General features: G+C 38.6%; 1 protein-coding gene across 1 annotated transcript in view; it reads right to left on the reverse strand.

Annotated features, from left to right (window-relative positions):
* Nucleotides 1-20,171, reverse strand: part of TNKS2 (tankyrase 2) — a 121,466-nt gene that overhangs the window by 61,941 nt on the left and 39,354 nt on the right. Inside the window, 3 exon segments of the mRNA XM_024739546.1 lie at nucleotides 1-3; nucleotides 5-159; nucleotides 161-492. The exon segment at nucleotides 1-3 is cut by the window's left edge and continues 188 nt beyond it. Of these exon segments, the coding sequence (XP_024595314.1) occupies nucleotides 1-3; nucleotides 5-159; nucleotides 161-492 (490 nt within the window).

Here is a 20,171-nt window from a genome sequence, read left to right on the forward strand (position 1 = left end):
CGCCAGCAACGGCAGCAGGAGCCCCGGCCCCGCGAGCAGGAGGGCGAGGCCCCCCTCAGGAGACGCGCTCAGGGCCCGGGCCGCTCGGATCCCTGCTGTCACCGGGCTCGGCGCAGTTCCATGGCCGCGCCGCCGCGCGCCCCTCGCTTGGCCTCGCGACTCCGGCTGGCCCGCGGCGGCGGCGGAGGCACCGCGAACGCGCCGTTCGACCTCCGAAGCGACGCGGAGGCGGAAGCTGGCAAGGCCCCTCCTGCCAGCTCCTCTGAGCCCTGGGAGCGCACGTGACGTCGCGCTGCGCGTGCGCACTGGTCGTAGACGGCCGGGCAGGTTTCGGCGAGCTGGGCGGCGCGGAGGGGTTTGTGGGAAATGTGAGGCGAGAGCCTCCGGCTTTGGGAGGAGAGGGGGCTTCGTCCCACCGCCATCTTTGTGGTGGGTTTTGCTGAAGTCGAGCGACTCTGCTTATCGTCTTTTTTAAAGAATGGATTTCGTGATCTGAATTTCATTATTACACTGAAAAGAACTCTTGAAAGTTTTTCCCCGATCTTGCATATTATTTTGGACTTCTTTTGTGGAAAATTTCCATTTTTTCAGCTTCCACAATCCCTTTTTCCTGGGGGTTTCTTTTCTGTTTCGCTTGTTTGTTTGTACACCCCCTCCCCCATCCCCACTGTCTCTTCCCTTCCCCCCGCAACTGCTAATTTGCTGTTTCTTGTGGGCCACTTCTCGGAAATGAATGAGTTGCTTGATGGGAAGTTTGGATGAGCTGCCCCAAGGTTATTTGAAGAAAATTAGGAAAGCCATGAAAGTTTGTTCCAATTTTAAATTAATAATTGAGAGGCATGGCTTAGATTAATTACTGTTTCCGTAGTTATTAGTTTAGGACTAAATGAGTGACCACTCGTAACTCCATATTATGCTGCTTTGGCTGAGGTGTGGATATACTGGTGACAAAGTTCAATGAGTTGCGATTTATTTATTTTTTTGCTATGAAACAAGAAAAGCACATAATTCTCACGCTTAAGGTAGTGATCAGCTGGGTTTCTTTAAATAAAGATTTTTTTGGTGTGGACCATTTTTAAAGTCTTTTATTGAACTTGTTACAATATTGCTTCTGTTTTATGTTTTGGGGGTTTTTTGGCCAGAAGGCATGTGGGATCTTAGCTCCCCAACCTGGGATCGAACCCACACCCCCTGCATTGGAAGGTGAAGTCTTTTTTTTTTAATTAATTAATTTATTTATGTATTTATTTTTGGCTGAGTTGGGTCTTTGTTGTTTTGCCCGGGCTTTCTCTAGTTGCAGAGAGCGGGAGCTACTCTTCATTGCAGTGTGCAGCCTTCTCCTTGCGGAGCATGAGCTTCAGGCGCCTGGGCTTCAGTAGTTGTGCTTGTGGACTCTAGAGTGCAGGCTCAGTAGTCGTGGCACACGGTCTTAGTTGCTCCACGGCACGTGGGATCTTCTCGGATCAGGGCTCGAACCCGTGTCGCCTGCATTGGCAGGCGGATTCTTAACCACTGCGCCACCAGGGAAGCCCTGGAAGGTGAAGTCTTAACCACTGGACTGCAAGGGAAGTCACTCTAGACAGTCTAATCATCTGTGAATGTGAATGTTGGAAAAAGTTTCTCCTTTTCCCATCCTAGGCCTTAGGCCTTACTGGGTTGGCTAAGACCGCTAATGTAATATTGAGTAAAAGTATTAATATTGGATATGCTTGCCTTGTTCTAGTTTTTAAAAGGACATCTAACATTTTACTGTTAAGAATGATGTTTGGGGGATTTCCCTGGTAGCCCAGTGGTAAGAATCCGCCTTCCAATGCAGGGGACGCTGGTTTGATTCCTGGTTGAGGAACTAAGATTCCACATGCTGTTGGGCAACTAAGCCCACGCACCACAACTACTGAGTTCTCGCGCCTCAACGAAAGAGCCTGTGTGCCGCAAACTACAGAGCCCACGCGCCCTGGAGTCTGCGCGCTGCAACTAGAGAGAGAAAACCCACATGCCACAACTAGAGAGAAGCCTGCGTGCTGCAACAAAAGATCCTGCACACCTCAACGAAGAACCCACGTGCTGCAACTAAGACCTGATGCAGCCAAATAATAATAAAAAAAAGCCACCACTAAAAAAAAAAAAAAATTCTTTTCACCTAGAAGAGAACATAGGCAAGACATTCTCTGACATAAACCGTAGCAATATTTTCTTAGTCTCCCAAGGCAAAGGAAATAAAAGCAAAAATAAACAAATGGAATCTAATCAAAGTTATAAGCTTTTGCATAGCAAAGGAAACAATAAACAAAATGAAAAGACAACCCACAGACTGGGAGAAAATATTTGTGAATGATACGACTGAAAAGGGCTTAATTTCCAAAATATACAAACAGCTCAGACAATTCAATATCAAAAAAACAACCCAATCAAAAAATGGGCAGAACTAAATAGACATTTCTCCAAAGAAGACATACAGATGGCCAACAGGCACATGAAAAGATGCTCAACTTTGCTAATTATTAGAAAAATGCAAATCAAAACTACAATGAGGTGTCATCTCACATCGGTCAGAATGGCCATCATCAAAAAGTCTATAAATAATAAATGTTGGAGAGGATGTGGAGAAAAGGGAACCCTCCCACACTGTTGGTGGGAATAGAAATTGGTGGAGCTACAGTGGAAAATAGTACGGAGGTTCCTCTGATAATAGAGTTACAATATGATCCTGCAGTCCCACTTCTGGGCATATATCTGGAAAAGATGAAAACTCTAATTTGAAAAGATACATGCACCTCAATATTCATAGCAGCACTATTTACAACAGCCAAGACATGGAAGCAACCTACGTATCCCTCTACAGATGAATGGATAAAGAGGATGTGGCATATATATATATATATATATATATATATATACACACACACACACACACACACACACAAAATGGAATATTACTTAGCCATAAAAAGACTGAAATTTTGCCATTTGCAGCAACATGGATGGACCTAGAGATTATCATACTAAGTGAAGTAAGCCAGATAAAGACAAATATTATATGATATCACTTATATATATGGAATCTAAAAAATGAACTTATTTACAAAACAGAAACAGACTCACAGACATAGAAAACAAAATTATGGTTACCAAAAGGGAAAGGAGAGGGGGTGACAAATAAGGAGTTTGTGATTAGCAGATACAAACTACTATGTATAAAACAGATAAACAAAAAGGATTTACTGTAATACAAGGAACTATATTCAATATCTTGTAATAACCTATAATGGAAAAGAGTTATAGATATCTGAATCACTGCTGTACACCCGAAACTAATATTGTAAATCAACTATACTTCGATTAAAAAAAAAAAGAATGATGTTTTCTAAGATGTTGTTTTCCATAGTGTTTTGGTAGTTACACTTTTTTCAGGTGAAAGAGGTTTCCTTCTGTTTGCACTTTGCTAATGATTGTTGTCATGAATGGATGTTGAATCTTTATAAAATGCTTCCTTTTCTGTTAAATTTTTATCATAATTGGATGTTGAATTTTATCAAATGATTTTTTTCCTACACCTATTGAGGTATATTTTCTTCTTTTATCCGTCCATGTAGTTAATCTTATTTATGGATTTTCTAATGTCAAACCAATCAATAATTTAAAATTTTCCCACAAAGTAAACATCAAGAGAGTTATTTAGGCAAATTCTACTGAACTTTCACAGAATAATTCCAGTCTTGTTCAAACTCTTTCCAGATACTAGAGGAAGACAAAATACTCACTAACTCATTCTATGACACTGTTATAACCTTGAAACCAAAGCAGGTAAGGACAAGAAAGGAAAATTACAGACCACTTTCAATCATGAACATAGATGTAAAACTTCTAAATAGACAATAAGCTAACAGAATCCAAAAAGGTGATGTAGAACCAGCTGGTGCTTGAAAAAAAAAATACTCAAAACAAATACAACACACAAAAAATAACTCCAGAGGTGTTTATATGTATAACTAAAGCAACTGTGGGACTGAATCTGACAGTCATTTTCTTAATTGGAAACAAGATACTTTCCCTTACCTATCTTTATTTTTCCCTTCATTAAAAGGGAAGTGATGGACTTCCCTGGTGGCGCAGTGGTTAAGAATCTGCCTGCCAGTGCAGGGAACACGGGTTCGATCCCTGGTCTGGGAAGATCCCACATGCCACAGAGCAACTAAGCCCGTGTGCCATGACTACTGAGCCTCCGCTCTAGAGCCCGCAAGCCACAACTACTGAGCCCACATGCCACAACTACTGAAGCCTGTGCGCCTAGAGCCCGTGCTCCACAACAAGAGAAGCCACCACAACCAGAAGCCCACGCACCACAACGAAGAGTAGCCCCCGCTCACCGCAACTAGAAAAAGCCCTCATGCAGCAGCAAAGACCCAATGCAGCCAAAAATAAATAAATAAATAAATAAATAAGTTAATTAAAAAAAGGGAAGTGAACAGCTTGGACGTAGAGATAGTGAGTTAAAACAGAAATAAGGAGCTGCAGAAAAAGACTATACCAGGTTGAATTGTGTCCCCCCCAAATTCATATCCACCCAGAATCTCAGAAAGTGACCATGTGAGGATGGAGGCGGAGATTGGTTTGATGCATACACAAGCCAAGGAATGCCAGGGATTGCAGGCAACCATCAGAAGCTAGAAAAGGCAAGAAAGGATCTTACCCTAGAGAGCCTTCAGAGACAGCACGGCCCTGCTAATTCCTTAATTTCAGACAGCTAGCCTCCAGAATTGTGAGAGAATAAATTTCTATTATTACAAGACACCCAGTTTGAGGTACTTTGTTATCATAGTCCTAGGGAACTAATAACAGATTATGATGCTATAAAGTGGGGTGCTGCTGTGACAAATACCTAAAAATATGGAAGTGGCTTTGGAATTGGATAGTGGGTAGAGGCTGGAAGAATTTTTAAGTGCATAATAGAAAAAAGCCTAGATTGCCTTGAAGAGATGGTTGGTAGAAAAAGAAGTTAAACATAATTCTGGTGAGGGTCTAGAAGGAAGAGAAAACTGTAAAGAAAGCTTCTGTATCTGAGGGCATACAAATATCACTAACAGAATGTTACCAGAAATATGAATGATAAAATGCTTCTGATGAGGTGCCAGATAGAAATGAGGAACATATTAATGAACACTATAGGAAAGGTAATCCTTGTTATAAAGCAGCAGCAAACTTGGCTGAATTATGTTCTACTATTGGGTAAAAATAGAATTTATAAGAGATGAATTTGGATAGATTTCCAAGCAACAGGTGGAAGGTGCAGACTGGTTTCTCCTTGTCACTTACAGTAAAATAAGAGAAGAGATCAATTGAGAAATAAACGGTTAAGGAAAACGGAACCTGCAAATGATGAATTGGAAAATTCTTAGCCTACCCAGATAGCATACTCTGGAAACAGGGCCAAGGGTGTGAGTGGACAACTCTTTGCTATAGAGGTCAGGTGTGTGTCATTTATGGCTCCAATTAACCATCTCAGCAGCAGCCAGCAATAGACAAGTTTACCCAGGAACGCTTGCGTCTGATGGTGTGGTTTCTCTTGACATCCACAGAAGATTGACAAGGTTTTGGAGAATTTTACACCAACAGAAACACTGCCAGCCCGGATGGAAGGGGACAGAGACAGGATGAAATGAATACCCTTGAGGGCAGAGCCATGAAGGCAGAGGCCAGAGAGGGTGGGGCTTCCACCTAGGAGGGCTGAGAGGATGGAGCATCAAGCCACACAGGATTACTCTTAAGCCTTGAAGCCTAATAGAATTTGTCTTTCTGGGTGGTGAACTGTTTTAGAAAGGTAATCTCTTTACTCCTTTTTTTTTCTTTTTCCAGTTTAGGAATGGCAATGTCTATCCCATGGCTGTCCTGTATTTTGGAAGCAGACAGTTTGTTTTCTAGTTTCACAGGTCTGTGGACAGAGAAGAATTTTGCCCCATGATGAACCATACCCAGAGTTTCACCCATACCTTATTTAGATGATTTAGATGACAAGATTTGGAATTTTTTTTAAGTTGACAATACTTTGGAATTAGATTTAATGCTGCAATGGGTTAAGACTTCAGGGGACTTTGGGATGGGGTGAATGTATTTTGCACATGGGATGGATGCGAGTTTTGGGGGAGGCGGATGGCAGACTGTACTGAGTTGATAGTGTCCCCTCTAAAATCATGTCCAGTTTGAACCTCAGAATGTGACCTTATTTGGAAATAGGGTCTTTTCTAATGTAATTAAGTTGAAGTCGTATTGGATTAGGATGGGATCTAAATACAATCACTGGAGTCCTTACAAGAAAAGACAAAGACACACAGACACAGAAACATATGGAAAAAGGTAATTTGAGGATTACTGGCAACCACTAGTAGCTAGAGGAGGCAAGAAGTATCCTCCATAGAGTGTTTCAGAGAAAGCATGGCCCTGCCAACACCTTGATTTCAGACTTTCAGCTTGCAAATTTTGAGGGAATAAATTTCTGTTATTATAGGCCACTCAGTTTGCAGCACTCAGTTCAGCAGCCGTAGGAAATGAATACACAGGACCACTGACACTTGTGAGAAATGCTTGTCAAATATAAGTGCTCAAAGAACTGAAAGCTCACAAGAGCATGGCAAAGTGGGCAAATGGACTAAATGTACAACTTGTGAGGGAATGAAAAGGGTTACCAACTGACCTCTGCTCAAGGGTTATGTTGTAGGAGCTTGGGAAGGAGACAGAAACAGCAAAATGATTTAGTGGAAAAGCTTTGCCTTGGTGTTTAACTTGCTGCCTAATGGAAACAGATTATATGCCTATTTACTATTCATCTTTCATAGCCCTTTGCATTTCCCTAGATAAATAGTGAAAGTATTTTGGCTGTTCAGTTTCTATGGTACTTTCAGCTATTTTATGTTCATGACAGAAAATTTGGCATGTTTTGTTATGACTAAAGCTGACAGAAATGCATTCTCATTTTTAAAAAAAAATTTGTTTTTTCTTTTCACAAAATGTTTGTTGTTGAAAGTTTGAAAAATAGAGGTCAGCAAAAGGAAAAATATGCTAACAAAAGTCAACACACACACACACACACACACACACACACACACATTAACGTTCGTGTCACAGCTTGCGTTCTTTGGGAAGCTGACTCTGAGATGGAGACTAGTGTGCAGGATGTTTATTAAGGAATGGTCTTGGGATCAATACTTGTGGAAGGGAGGAGAAGGAAGCAGGATTGGGTAGAGGGAGAAGTTGAACTGAGATACAGTTCCAATCAACTAACCTGATGACAAACTCTGGATCTCAGATGGTCCTTAAAATTGTCCCAAATTTGGGCATGAGGAACAGACACTTACACCTCCTACGTTGATCAGTCATTGAATAGGAACTACCCTTCTAGGGAGGTATGATCTTGGGCCAGTCTTATTTAGGCAAAGTAATCCCCAAAGAGGGCTGAGAACAGAGGGCTGTCTTCCTGAAGTACTTCCAGTGGCCGGGGGAATGAGTCCACCCATTTCTGGGTGGCACATTGCAGCATCTACCACATATAGGTATAGAAAACTGAGTTAATCATATTCTGTAATTCATGGCTGCTATGGACTGAATGTTCGTGTCCCCCCTAAATTCACAGGTTGAAACCCTAATCTCCAGTCTGTTGGATTTTTGGATGTGGGGGCCTTTGGGAGTTAATTAGTTCTTGAGAGTGGGGTCCTCATAATGGGATTAGTGCCCTTAGAAGAGACATAAGAGACATGATCTCTCTCTCTACCACGTGAGGATACGGCAGCAGGTTCTCCAGAACTGTGAGAAATAAAAGTTTGCTGTTAAAGCCACACCTTCTATGGTGTTATAGTAGTCCAAGCTAAGATGGTGGCACTTTATCATCATCTGTTTTGGCAGCAATCTCTTTTATTTTATTTTTTTCCCTTTCAACTGATCCCTAGATCCATTCTTCTACCCTGATACGTTTGGTGTATATTCCTTGATTATGAACTATTATTGAAAAATATATAATACTGTTTTGTGTATTTATGTGTTTTTCATTTATATCAGTGGCACTAAGCTGTAGTTCTTTTCAGTTTTCCATCAGTTACATTGATGATACTATGCTATTGCCGTCTATAGTTGTGCTCCTTGCTGTTTTTCCCAATATTATCTTCTTCAGATTTATATATCTTACTGTATGTTCATCTAGTACATTGCTTCCAGATGCTTCATTTTACCTCCCCATCTTTTTTAGTGATGAAAACCCAAGTTAATTCCAACTCTCACTACCATAAGCAATTTTGGTACATATTCCCTTCAGGTAAAAAAGTTTTAAAAAAAGGTATTTATGGGTTAAGGTGGATTCATATATCAATTAAAATAAAGCTAACTGCTGTAATAGATAAGCCTTAAAATCTCAGTGGCTTTACATAATGGAAATTTCTCACACATATGAAGTCCAGCTGGTGGTGGGGCATGCTCCATAGAATCATTCAGCGCCTAGACTGGTGGAGGCTCTGCCATCTTTTGCCGTGGTTCTATATGTTGATAGCCAACCAACATATGCAGAAAGAAAGAGAGAGAGTAGAGGACTGCATGGGAGATTTTTATAGGCCAAGACTGGAAATGGCATATATCACTCTACTCACGTTCCACAGGCTTAAAGTCGCACAGTTGCTCCTAACCAAAAGGGAGGCTGGAAAATATGGTGTAGTTGAGGGTCCAGGAGAAAAAGGAATTAGGTCTGTTGAGTGGGTGGCCAGTCTCTGCCATAGTTCACTCTTCTGGCAACCGATATCTGCTTCATGCTTCTTCCCACATAGTTTACACCACATCTTAAGAGAGACTACCCAAACTCTCCTTCAGTCACTGCATGCAACTCAAGTTCCAGAATTTCCTGGTGATACGCAATTCTTTCCATCATAGGTGGTCAAGGCACCTATGAACTAAAGAGATAAGTTATTTGTACCTCTTCTCATCCCTACTCCCACACATCCAATATATTAATGGGACAGGGCTAGAATAGCTACAATTAAAAATTCTTATTTGGAAAAGGAAAAGATGGGAGAGAGCAGTCAGGGGTTCATAATAATTATGAAATCCTCTGGGACTTGCATTGTGAATACCTCCTACCCTTGGGTGTGGGGTAATTTTTGATTAGATACTGATCCTGTTCCTGTTGAGGAGTTCCCTTGTCCACTGTTTCTCACGGTCCTTGAGTTAACCCTCCTGGATATTCTTCCTTGTCCATTTTCCTTCCTGGCCACAGCTGAAGAGGTAGCTGGGGAGTAAACCCTTCTTGGGGACAGCAGAGTTTTCTTAGTCTGCTTGCAGCTATGCAGATTTGAAGACCTGAATTTTGAAGACCAGGAGAGTCAATGCTTCTTTAGTAGACTCTGTTTTTGACTCTGTTTTTGGTTTTGGCCAGATAATTCCTTCAAAAACTTATTAGGTTTCTGATCAGTTTGCATCTAGTCAATTCCTGGTGCCTGTAACCACAGTTAAATTCTTTCACAAACACAATCCTCAATCCTAATTTAATTTTTGCTTCCTTGATGCCACGCTTCTTTCTCTTACTATAATGATAGCTACATTAAGTCCATAAGGCTTGAGAAGGAGGGCCAACCTCTTAATTTATTCTTTGCTACCTGGCTAAGTCTTAATGGTCCTTGATTGCACAAGAGTTTTCTCAATGCTATTTCCTTCTGTTTAGCTTTTGTGACCCTCCTAGGCCTCACGTTCTGGATTCTCTTTATTCCCTTTCATTTCTGCTTGAAATTAGCTAATTCTTACCTGAGATTATCTTGTTTTCTAATATCTTGCTAAATACAATCAGTAACAACCATAACACACAGTTAACTTTTTGTTTTCACAATGTCTTCCCCTAAGCTATGGACCTGGTAAATACCTGGTCTGTCTTTCAAGTTATCTCTGATAACAGTTTACCATATATTTTGCCATTGCATATATGGGTCTCTATATCCATTTCCAACACTACCCCACAAATCATAATATTTTCCTCACTGCCTATCCACCATTAAGCCAATGCCACACAATTTAGATTTTCTTTTACAACACTCAACTTCAAGGTTCTAATTTCTGTATTAATTAAGGTAATACAAAACTACCAAAATTTCGGTGGCTTAATACAACAGAAATTTATTTCTTATACCATAAAGTCTATGTGATTGGGCTGTGGGGAGGAAAGGTTTTTTTCCACATGGTCATTCAGGGATCCAGGGTAACAGAAGTTCTGACTTTCCAATGAATTTCTTCTAAGGTTGCCCTAGCTAGTTCTGTGCCATGAGCCTAAAATACACATACATAAATATATCTCATTAGTATTACATGTTAAATGAAAATATTTTGGGTATATTAGGTTAAATAACATGTATTATTAAAATTAATTCCCTCTGTTCCTTTTAACTTTTTAAATGTGGTTACTAGAAAATTTAAAACAACAAAGACTTACCACTTTATATCTATCATAATGACAAAAATAGGAAGTCAGATGTGGGGATGATATGGAGAAACCAGAACCCTCTTGCACTGTTGATAACATATGGGACTTGTTCAGTTTTTACTGGGGCACAGTCATGCCCACTCATTTACATCTTGTCCATGGTTGCTTTTGTGCTATAACAGCAGAATTGAGTAGTTGCAACAGACATTCTGGTTCCCAAAGCCTAAAATATTGAGTATCTGGATTTTCACAGGAAAGGCTTGCTGACCACTGGCCTAGTTGATTAAAACCTGTTGTTGTCGACATTACAAATGTCTTCTGCAAATGCAATCCCTGGCTGTTTAACTTTCTCTATGGTTTTCTTTGTTGAAAAAAAAATCCTTTAATTTAACGTAGTCAGATCCTTTAATTTTTACCTTAAGATTTGTGCTTTTTGGGTCTTTTTAAACAAGTTTTTCCATTCTCAAAGATCATAGAGATATATCCTTCATTCTCTTAGCATTTCACACTTAGGCCTTTGATCCATATCAAATTTACCTTTTTAAAAATTGATGTGGGGGTTTCCCTGGTGGCACAGTGGTTAAGAGTCCGTCTGCCAATGCAGGAGACATGGGTTCGAGCTCTGGTCCGGGAAGATCCCACATGCCACGAAGCAACTAAACCCGTCCACCACAACTACTGAGCCTGTGCTCTAGAGCCCATGAGCCACAGCTACTGAGCCCGCAGGCCACAACTAATGAAGCCCGCACGTCCTGGAGCCTGCGTGCCGCAACAAGAGAAGCCACCACGATGAGAAGCCCACGCGCCTAGAGCCCATGCTCCACAATAAGAGAAGCCACCGCAATGAGAAGTCTGTGCACCGCAATGAAGAGTAGCCCCCACTCATTGCAACTAGAGAAAGCCTGCACGCAGCAACGAAGACCCAATGCAGCCAACCCCCCCCCAAAATGATGTGAAATTATTATCAAAATTAGTAGGATAAACTATTTTCCTTACAGCATCCATTAAATAATCCATTTTCCCCATTGTATTATGGTATTACCTAGAATTCCCATTTCATTCTATAATCTTGTGCAAGTTCTATGTTTCAGTTGCCTCATCTGTAAAATGATGATAATAACATTACTTACCCCATGAGGTGACTGGGCAGATTAATTGTGTTATTACAACTAAAGTACTTAGGATAGTACCTGGGATAAAAAGTCTACAGTAAGTATTGGCGATTGCTATTTGTATTACCTCTTTCTGTGATATGTGTATCGTGTGTGTGTGTGTGTGTGTTTCATGGCAGGTGGCAGATATGCAAGAGAAGACAAGCCACGAAACACATGTAAAGCCTCTGCTCATGTCACATTCACTCACATTCCATTGACCAAAGCAAGTCCTATGGCCAAGCCCCAAAACAGTGGGGTAAGGATATCTGTCCATAGTGAAACTATGGCAGGGGCCAAAAAGAAAGGAAGAATTGTGACAATATTGTCTTCCACATTATTATTGTTGCTGTTCTTATTATTTAAAAAATTCCCATATATCCGTGTTCTATTTTTGAATTTCAATTCTGTTTCAATGGTCTATTTGCCTGTTCCTGCAATAGAAGCATATGTTTTTATTATTATAACTCTGTAATATACTTTCATATCTTGTAGGTTAGGTTTCCTCCTCTTTGCTCTTCTTCTATAAAATTGACTTTTCTATTTGTGGAATTAATTTTTCTACATAAATATTAGAAAAAGTTTGAGTACCTCAAAAATTCTGGAATTCTAATTAGAATTGCTTTTATTGATTAATTGGGGGAAAGACTGACATATTTCCAATGTGAATTAAGATGAGAGACTACCTTATACTCATTAGATCATTAGATAATATTAGGAGAGGGTGGGGAAACTGGGAAACCATTTATGGTTGAATGATATAGTGCTGCCGTTCTGGAGAGCAGTCTCTCAACGTTTAATAAAATTTATGTGTACATGCTATGATGTAGCAATTCCTCTCAAGAGTTTTTACCTGATGCACAAGTAGACATGCACAGGATGCTCACTGCAGTTGCTTAGGTAGTCAAGAGTTGGAGACAACTTACATGTCCTTAATAAAGGAATGGATAAGGAAAATATATAAGCATATGATTGAATATGATGCAATGATCAGAAGAAATGAACTGGATTTTCATACAGCAACGTAAATAAGACCTCATAAACAAGATTGTACAAAAATTGAAAAAGAATGCAATTGATAGAATAGTTTCATGTATGTAAATTAAGAAATACACAAAATAATACCACATATTTTCAAGGACAAATACATGTATTGAAAGGTAGATTGGAAGGACATACAGTATATAATACATAAGAAAGAGACCTTATGATGGGATGTAGGAAGAACATGGAATTGGAGACTGGGGACAGAAATAAAGGAAAAAGATAATAAATACTACATTTTAAAAAATGTTAATGGGTCTTAACTTGAATGGATAATGATAGCTTGCCTGCCATGAAATTAATATTATCAATTCAATTCTATACATCTGAGGTAAAAAAGAAGGCTCTGCTAATAGTTTACTAAGGTATAACACTTTTTGAAAGGATTCTATTTTTATTTTGTAAATATTTTAGTTTACCTATACCAATATGAAATAAATGAAATAAAATTAACATTTTGCTTCCATCTTTTAAAATTGCAAATTACTTTATTAGGTTAGCGCAGCATATGTTTACTTAATAAGAGCATTTCTATTCCTATGAAAACCTTACCACATTCTCTTTTTGCTTCAATCTTGAACAAAATTTATTTTCAATGTCCTTTATTAATTGCATGTTTGTTTTTATTGTGTATATTTATTTTTCTCATTTGTTTCTTGACAAAATAGTCAAATGGCAAGTTCTCTTAATTAATTTAAATCCACATTTTGTCAAAAGGCGCACTAATTACTATACAGTTAGTATTTAGAGATCATCATATACCTGATTAAAAAAAAGAGAGAAATTCTCTTATTCAGCATTCTAACTTCCTTAAGCAAAATCAATAGCTTCACTGAAGGGGAAGCTCTAAAACTGTGGTTGCGACTTCTACTTTTAGCATGGTGGAGTAACTTATGTCAGAAAAATGCATCCTTTCAGAATAACTAGAGAGAAGTTGGATAAAACAACAACAAAAACAAATAAAATCTCTTTATGGGTATTGGAAAGCTGATAAACAACTTAGAACTTGAGCGGTCAAGATTCTGGAGAGGAGAAAACCACGGAGAGCTGAACTAACATTCTGCAGGCGTTTTTCCAAAGGGTATTTCACAATTCTGGGCTCAAGGAATGTGGCTGAACATGCAATAAAAGTCTTGGGCAAAGGACAGCTGCTGGAAGGCAGAAAAACTATCAGAGCATCTGGTAATCCTGTGGGTCTAAAGCAACATAAATTAGAGCCTGGAGGGGTAGAAAAATGAACTCAACTGGTCAGGTTTTTTTTTTTTAAAAGCATTTTGCTGAATTCTGAAGCTGTATAATATAGGAGGCAGAAAGTTTCTGAAAAGCAGAGTGGGGTTTCTGGCTGTCCCAGGCTACTTAGCAGTCAAGTATTAGAGTTCAAGACAAGCCATCGGAGAAAGGCCCTGGGGAACCAGTCAGGCTTTTAGTTGGAACTTTGCAGGCTATGCTCTAGGGTGGGAGTGATGAAGAGGTAGAAAAAACTTTAGTAAAACTGCAGCATAACCTCGAGTTAGCTCAGTCTGTGATTGGATTAAGGTGACCAGCCCTAACTCTACCTACCTAGCAGATGAAATGGTGAATCCTCTCTAGAGATTCCCTCCTCATCCAGAATTTCTACAACTTTTCAACACAATATCTGACTGTCAACTAAAGAGTACTAGGCATGCCAAGAAATAGGACACAATAACCAAAAACATAAGGGAAAAACCAGACAGGTGATTCAGAATTATAGATATCTGTAAAATTTTTAATATAATTATGGTAAATATATTCAAGAAAATAGAGAAAAAGAAGGAAGAACTAGATTAAGAAAAAGAGAATTTCACCAGTGACAGATAGGACATAGCAAACAGGTCTAACATAACATAACTGGAGTCCCAGCAGACTAGGAGAAAAAGAGAAAGAAAATGCTCCAAGATAGAAAAAGAAAATGTGGAAAAAAAGTGAAGGGTAGTGAAAAAGCTAAATATATGAATAAATACATAGATAAACATGAATGGATTCTGAGTGTATAAAACAACAGTAATGTTCTTTGCAACTTTAAAATATGTGGAATTAAATCCACGATAACAATAACACAGCAGGCAGGAAATGGTACACGGAATTAAAGTGTTCTAAAGTCTTAGCATTGTCAGGGAAGTAATAAAAGTAATCATTAATTTTAGACTGTGTGGTGGGTTAAATTGTGTTCCTCCAAAAAGATATGTGAAATGCTGACCCCAGATACTCAGAATGATCTTATTTGAAAACAGGGTCACTGGAGAATTATTAGTGAAGTAGAGATAAGGTCATACTCCAGTATGGTGTTCTTATAAGAAAACAGCCACGTGACAACACAGAGACATAGGAAGAATGTCATACGAAGATGTAGGCAGAGATTGTAACGATGCATCTACAAACCAAGGAATGCCAAGGATTGCTGGCTATCACCAGAATCTAGAAGAGAGGCATGGAATAGTTCTCTCTCAGAGCCCTCAGAAAGAACCAACTCTTCTGACATCTTGAGTTTTGGACTTCTAGCCTCCAGAACTATGACAGAATACATTTCTGTTGTTTTAAGCCATCTAGCTTGTAGTACTTAGTTATGGCAGCCTTAGGAAATTAGTACATGTGGTAATAAATTATAGTATTTAGGCTAACCACTAAAAGAATAGCTTAAAAAGTATAAATAAATAATAGATGGAAAATATAGCATTATTTAATAATAATAATGTAGCATTATTTAACTAAACCAAAAGAAGATAAGAAATGAAAGATAAAAACCATCTGGGTGAGATGCAAAACAAGTAATAAGATAGATAGTAAACATATTATAATATTATGCATTAATCATTACATTACATTAAGTGTACATTTAGTTACATTAAATGTAAATGAACTAAATATTTCAATGAAAAGATTGTCATATTGGTTAGAAAACAGAATCCTATTATATGCTGCTTAGAAGAAACATACCTTGATATAAGAACACAGAAAATGTGAATCTAAAAGAATTAATGAAATAAAAACTGATGTAGCTATATCAATATTAGACAAGAAAATGTTACAGCAAGAAATATTACTAAGAGTAAAGAGAAATATTTAATAATTTTAAAGACATGAATCCTTCAGGAAGATATAACAATTTTAGATTTACATACACTCAATAAGATAGCTTCTAAGTACATGAAGCAAAAATTTGACAGAACTAAAAGGCGAAATAGGGAAAGCCACAGTCACAGTGAAACACTAATGTGGATCTCTCAACACCTGTTAGAACAAGCAGACAAAATATCATTAAGTATAAAGATTTGAACAACGTGATTAACAAAACAACTGACCTACATAGAACACTACACACAACAACATAATACACATTCATTTCAAATGCATGTGGAACATTTATCAAAATTGACCATATGCTGGATCATAGAGCATGTGTCATAAAAATATCAAAGGTTTGCAATAATACAGAATGTGTTCTTTGACCATAGTGAATTCAGTTAGAAATCAAAAACTGGTAACTAGGGGCTTCCCTGGTGGCGCAGTGGTTGAGAGTTCACCTGCCAATGCAGAGGACACGGGTTTGTGCCCTGGTCCAGGAAGATCCCACATGCCGTGGAGTGGCTGGGCCCGGGAGCCATGGCCATTGAGCCTGCGTTTCCGGAGCCTGTGATCCGCAACGGGACAGGCCAAAACAGTGAGAGGCCCGCGTACCACAAAAAAAAAAAAGGACTCAAAGAATGTGCTAACCATAAAGAAAAAAAATGATAGGGACTTCCTTGGTGGCACAGTGGTTAAGAATCCGCCTGCCAGTGCAGGGGACACGGGTTCAATCCCTGGTCTGGGAAGATCCCGCATGCTGCTGAACAACAAAGCCCATGCGCCACAACTACTAAGCCTGTGCTCTAGAGCCCGTGAGCCACAACTACTGAGACTGTGTGCTGCAACTACTGAAGCCCATGTGCCTAGAGCCCGTGCTCCGCAACAAGGGAAGCCACCACAATGAGAAGCCTGCATGTCACAACAAAGACCCAACGTAGCCAAAAATAAATAAATATAAATCTTTTAAAAAAATGATAAATTGGATTTTGTTCATCAAAGATACCACTATAGAGTAAAAATCAAGCCCCAGAGTGGGAAGAGATGGTTACAATATATTTATATCTGACCACCGATTTGACAAACCTCAGATATATAAACAACTCCTACACATTAATTATAAAAAGGATATAAAAAACTATAGAAAAATGAACAAAAGATTGTAATGTTCTTAACCCGTAAGCATATAAACAATTTCAGTAGGAAATGCAATTTAAAACCACAATGAGATATCACGCTTACTTATCAGAATGGCTACAATATAAAAGGACTGGCTACCAAATGCTGGGGAAGAACTAGAGCATTGGAACTTTTATACCCTGCTGGTGAGATTGTAGATGCTTACAACCATTTCAGAAAACTGGCAATGTCTACCAAAGCTGAACATATGCAAATCCCATGACCCAGCAATCTCACTTCTAGGTATATCCCCACCCCAAGAAATGCATATGCATTTCGGTTCCAGAACTTCATAGAAGCACTATTCATGATAGTTCCAAACTAGAAAACACATGTGTCCATTAATAATAGAATGAATAAAAAGTTGTATTCCACAGCAGTGAAAACAACACGGATGAGACCCACAAACACAATGGAAAGCAAAAGAATTAAGATTCATATAAGTTTCAAAAACAGGCAAAAGTCTAATAGCATTAGAAGCCAGGGTTATGGTTACCATCTTGAGCAGGTAACCAGGGGGGAGAATAATGGGCTTCTGGGTGGCTGTAGCACTCTTAGTACTCTAAGTCTTGATCTAGGCGCTGATTACTTGGGTGTAACCAAACAAACAGAAAACAGAATCTAAAAAGATAAAATCTACAATTGCACAAAAACATTTATATTCATTTCACTTTGTGAAGATTTATCGAGCTGTACGCTTACAATTTGTGCACTTTTCTTTAGTTATGTTATACTTCAATAAGAAGTTTTCAAGGTGCTCAGTTTTTCTACTAATCAAATAACAAATTATCAAATACTAATAAATAACAAAGCATGTGAGGGGGAAGAAACAATCTCATTGATGATCAGAGTAGAAATTGCAGCATATGATAAATTCTACTCAATGGATTATGTTTTAACTTAAAGGTATCTTTATCACCTGAGGAAAAAATGCAACACTAATGTCAACTATAAATATCAGTAGCCAATCTTTTCTCCCAAATATCAAACACTTAATTTTTATAATCAACAAGTACTTTAAAAAAATTTTTTTTTACATCTTTATTGGAGTATAATTGCTTTACAATGGTGTGTTAGCTTCTGCTTTATAACAAAGTGAATCAGTTATACGTATATATATGTTCCCATATCTCTTCCCTCTTGCGTCTCCCTCCCTCCCACCCTCCCAACAAGTACTTTTCGATCTGAGAATGTGAACAACAATTACAAAGAGATAATTTTTATATATGTCTTTCAGTCTTTCTTTTGGGTAAAATTCCTTATTTCTTTAAGAAAATTTTCAGTTGTTGTTTAAGGCTACAAACTTGCAATGAGTAGTAAATAAGTCCTAGAAATTTGTGCATTAGCATAGTCTAGTGAATATAGACAACAATATTGTATTATAATCAACAAACTTGATAAGAGACTAGAACTTAATTGATCCAACCACTAAAAAGAAATGATAATTATGTAATGTGATAGAGGTGTTAATTATTGCTACAATGCCAATCATATTACAATATATAAATATAACAAATTAACATGTTGTACACCTTAAATTTATACAATACTATGAGTTCAATTAAAAGGAGAAAAAATTTAACCAGAAACAAAAATAATTTCTCTATTTTTTAAAAGCACATTACGTTTTTAACATTTATTGACTTTTTTCAAAGTGGTGTCTAAAAAAAATGGAATCATAGATAAAAGCTTTGTATTAGTAAGTCTACTAAATGGCTGCATATATATATACTTTTCTGTAAAAGGTAGGCTTTAAAATTTGCAAATTGCTACAAGCTGGCATGGCTCTTACAGTTCTTGGTAAAGACAGCCATCTAGTGGAAATGGCTTTACTCATTTTTAGAGACTGGCAAATAGCATGAATATGAACCTTCAGCCCAACTACAAAGTGCAATGTTGGTTTAAGGCTTAAAAAGAAGTATAAGAAAAGCGTTCAGTTGCTTCCTTATGTCCAGGTCTGAAAGTGAAGTGGGGGAGGGGAGGCAAGTTGTGGGGTAGGGAGAGAAATTGGTGCTTTGCACATAGTCTGGGGAATAGTGTGCCATTAGAGTAGAGAGAGCTCTGGACCCAAACATGCACTGCTTTGAGCTGCATCGAATGCTCTTTCAAGGAAGTAGGAAGAAGAAAATTTTGCAGGATAGCAGGAAGTTTCGCAATGAAAGCTGAACAACTAGCACCTAGTTGTGATGTCAGAAGTTCAGTTAGTTAGTAGTCATCAATCCAATTAGAGTTCCAGGAGAGTATTCCTTTAAGTTGATGGTTTAAATAACGAAAGCATTGTACTATACCAAATGTACCCTAAAGGCTCCAATTCTGAGAAGGAATGGTGTAAAGCAGAGTCTGAATTAGGGGTGAGGAAACCTGAGTTAGGTCTGCTTCTCGTGTGTACAATCTATATGACTCTGCTCATTTTACTTACCCAAATTACAGTTTTCTTGTTTAAAAAAATAGACAGTACAGTATAGTAATAATACCCGTTTCCGTGACTCATACCTAGGGAGAGAAAGAGTCTCTCCTTTTGATTCCTGTCTGAAACCTTGGATGCTAGTTGTAAATCAGTGCTACCCAGAGGCACAGAGTAAAACACTCTCTCATCATAGCTTACCATCAAACTGTGTTTTTCTAACTTTTGATGTCCACAGACCATTTAATGGATTTTTAGAGCATATGCAAATCACCAAATTTAGCCTTAAAATCTATTAGCATTAAAAAATAAAGCATAGGGACTTCCCTGGTGGTGCAGTGGTTAAGAATCCGCCTGCCAATGGAGGAGACACAGGTTTGCTTCCTGGTCCGGGAAGATCCCACATGCCATGGAGCAACTAAGCCCGTGTACCACAACTACTGAGCCTGCGCTCTAGAACCCGCTAGCCACAACTACTGAAGCCCACGTGCTTAGAGCCCACGCTCCACAGCAAGAGAACCCATAGCAATGAGAAGCCCGCGCACCGCAAGAGTAGCCCCCGCTCGCCGCCAACTAGAGAAAGCCTGCATGCAGCAATGAAGACCCAGCGCAGCCAAAAATAAATAAATAAATTTATTAAAAAACCAAACCAAAACAAAAAACAAAGAAAAACACGAATAATTTTAAGAACCTCTGAATCGTGATACATCTTCTCAACTAGAGAAAGCCTGCATGCAGCAATGAAGACCCAGCGCAACCAAAAATAAATAAATAAAATTAATTAAAAAAATAAAGCATATTAAAATTATTAATAATAATCTCTGACCGGTTTGATCATGGATAACTTGAACTGACTACTGAGCCCGTGCTC

The sequence above is a fragment of the Neophocaena asiaeorientalis genome, unplaced genomic scaffold (genome assembly GCF_003031525.2).
Source record: "Neophocaena asiaeorientalis asiaeorientalis breed wild unplaced genomic scaffold, Neophocaena_asiaeorientalis_V1.1 scaffold597, whole genome shotgun sequence".
In the NCBI taxonomy this organism is placed as follows: Eukaryota; Metazoa; Chordata; class Mammalia; order Artiodactyla; family Phocoenidae; genus Neophocaena; species Neophocaena asiaeorientalis.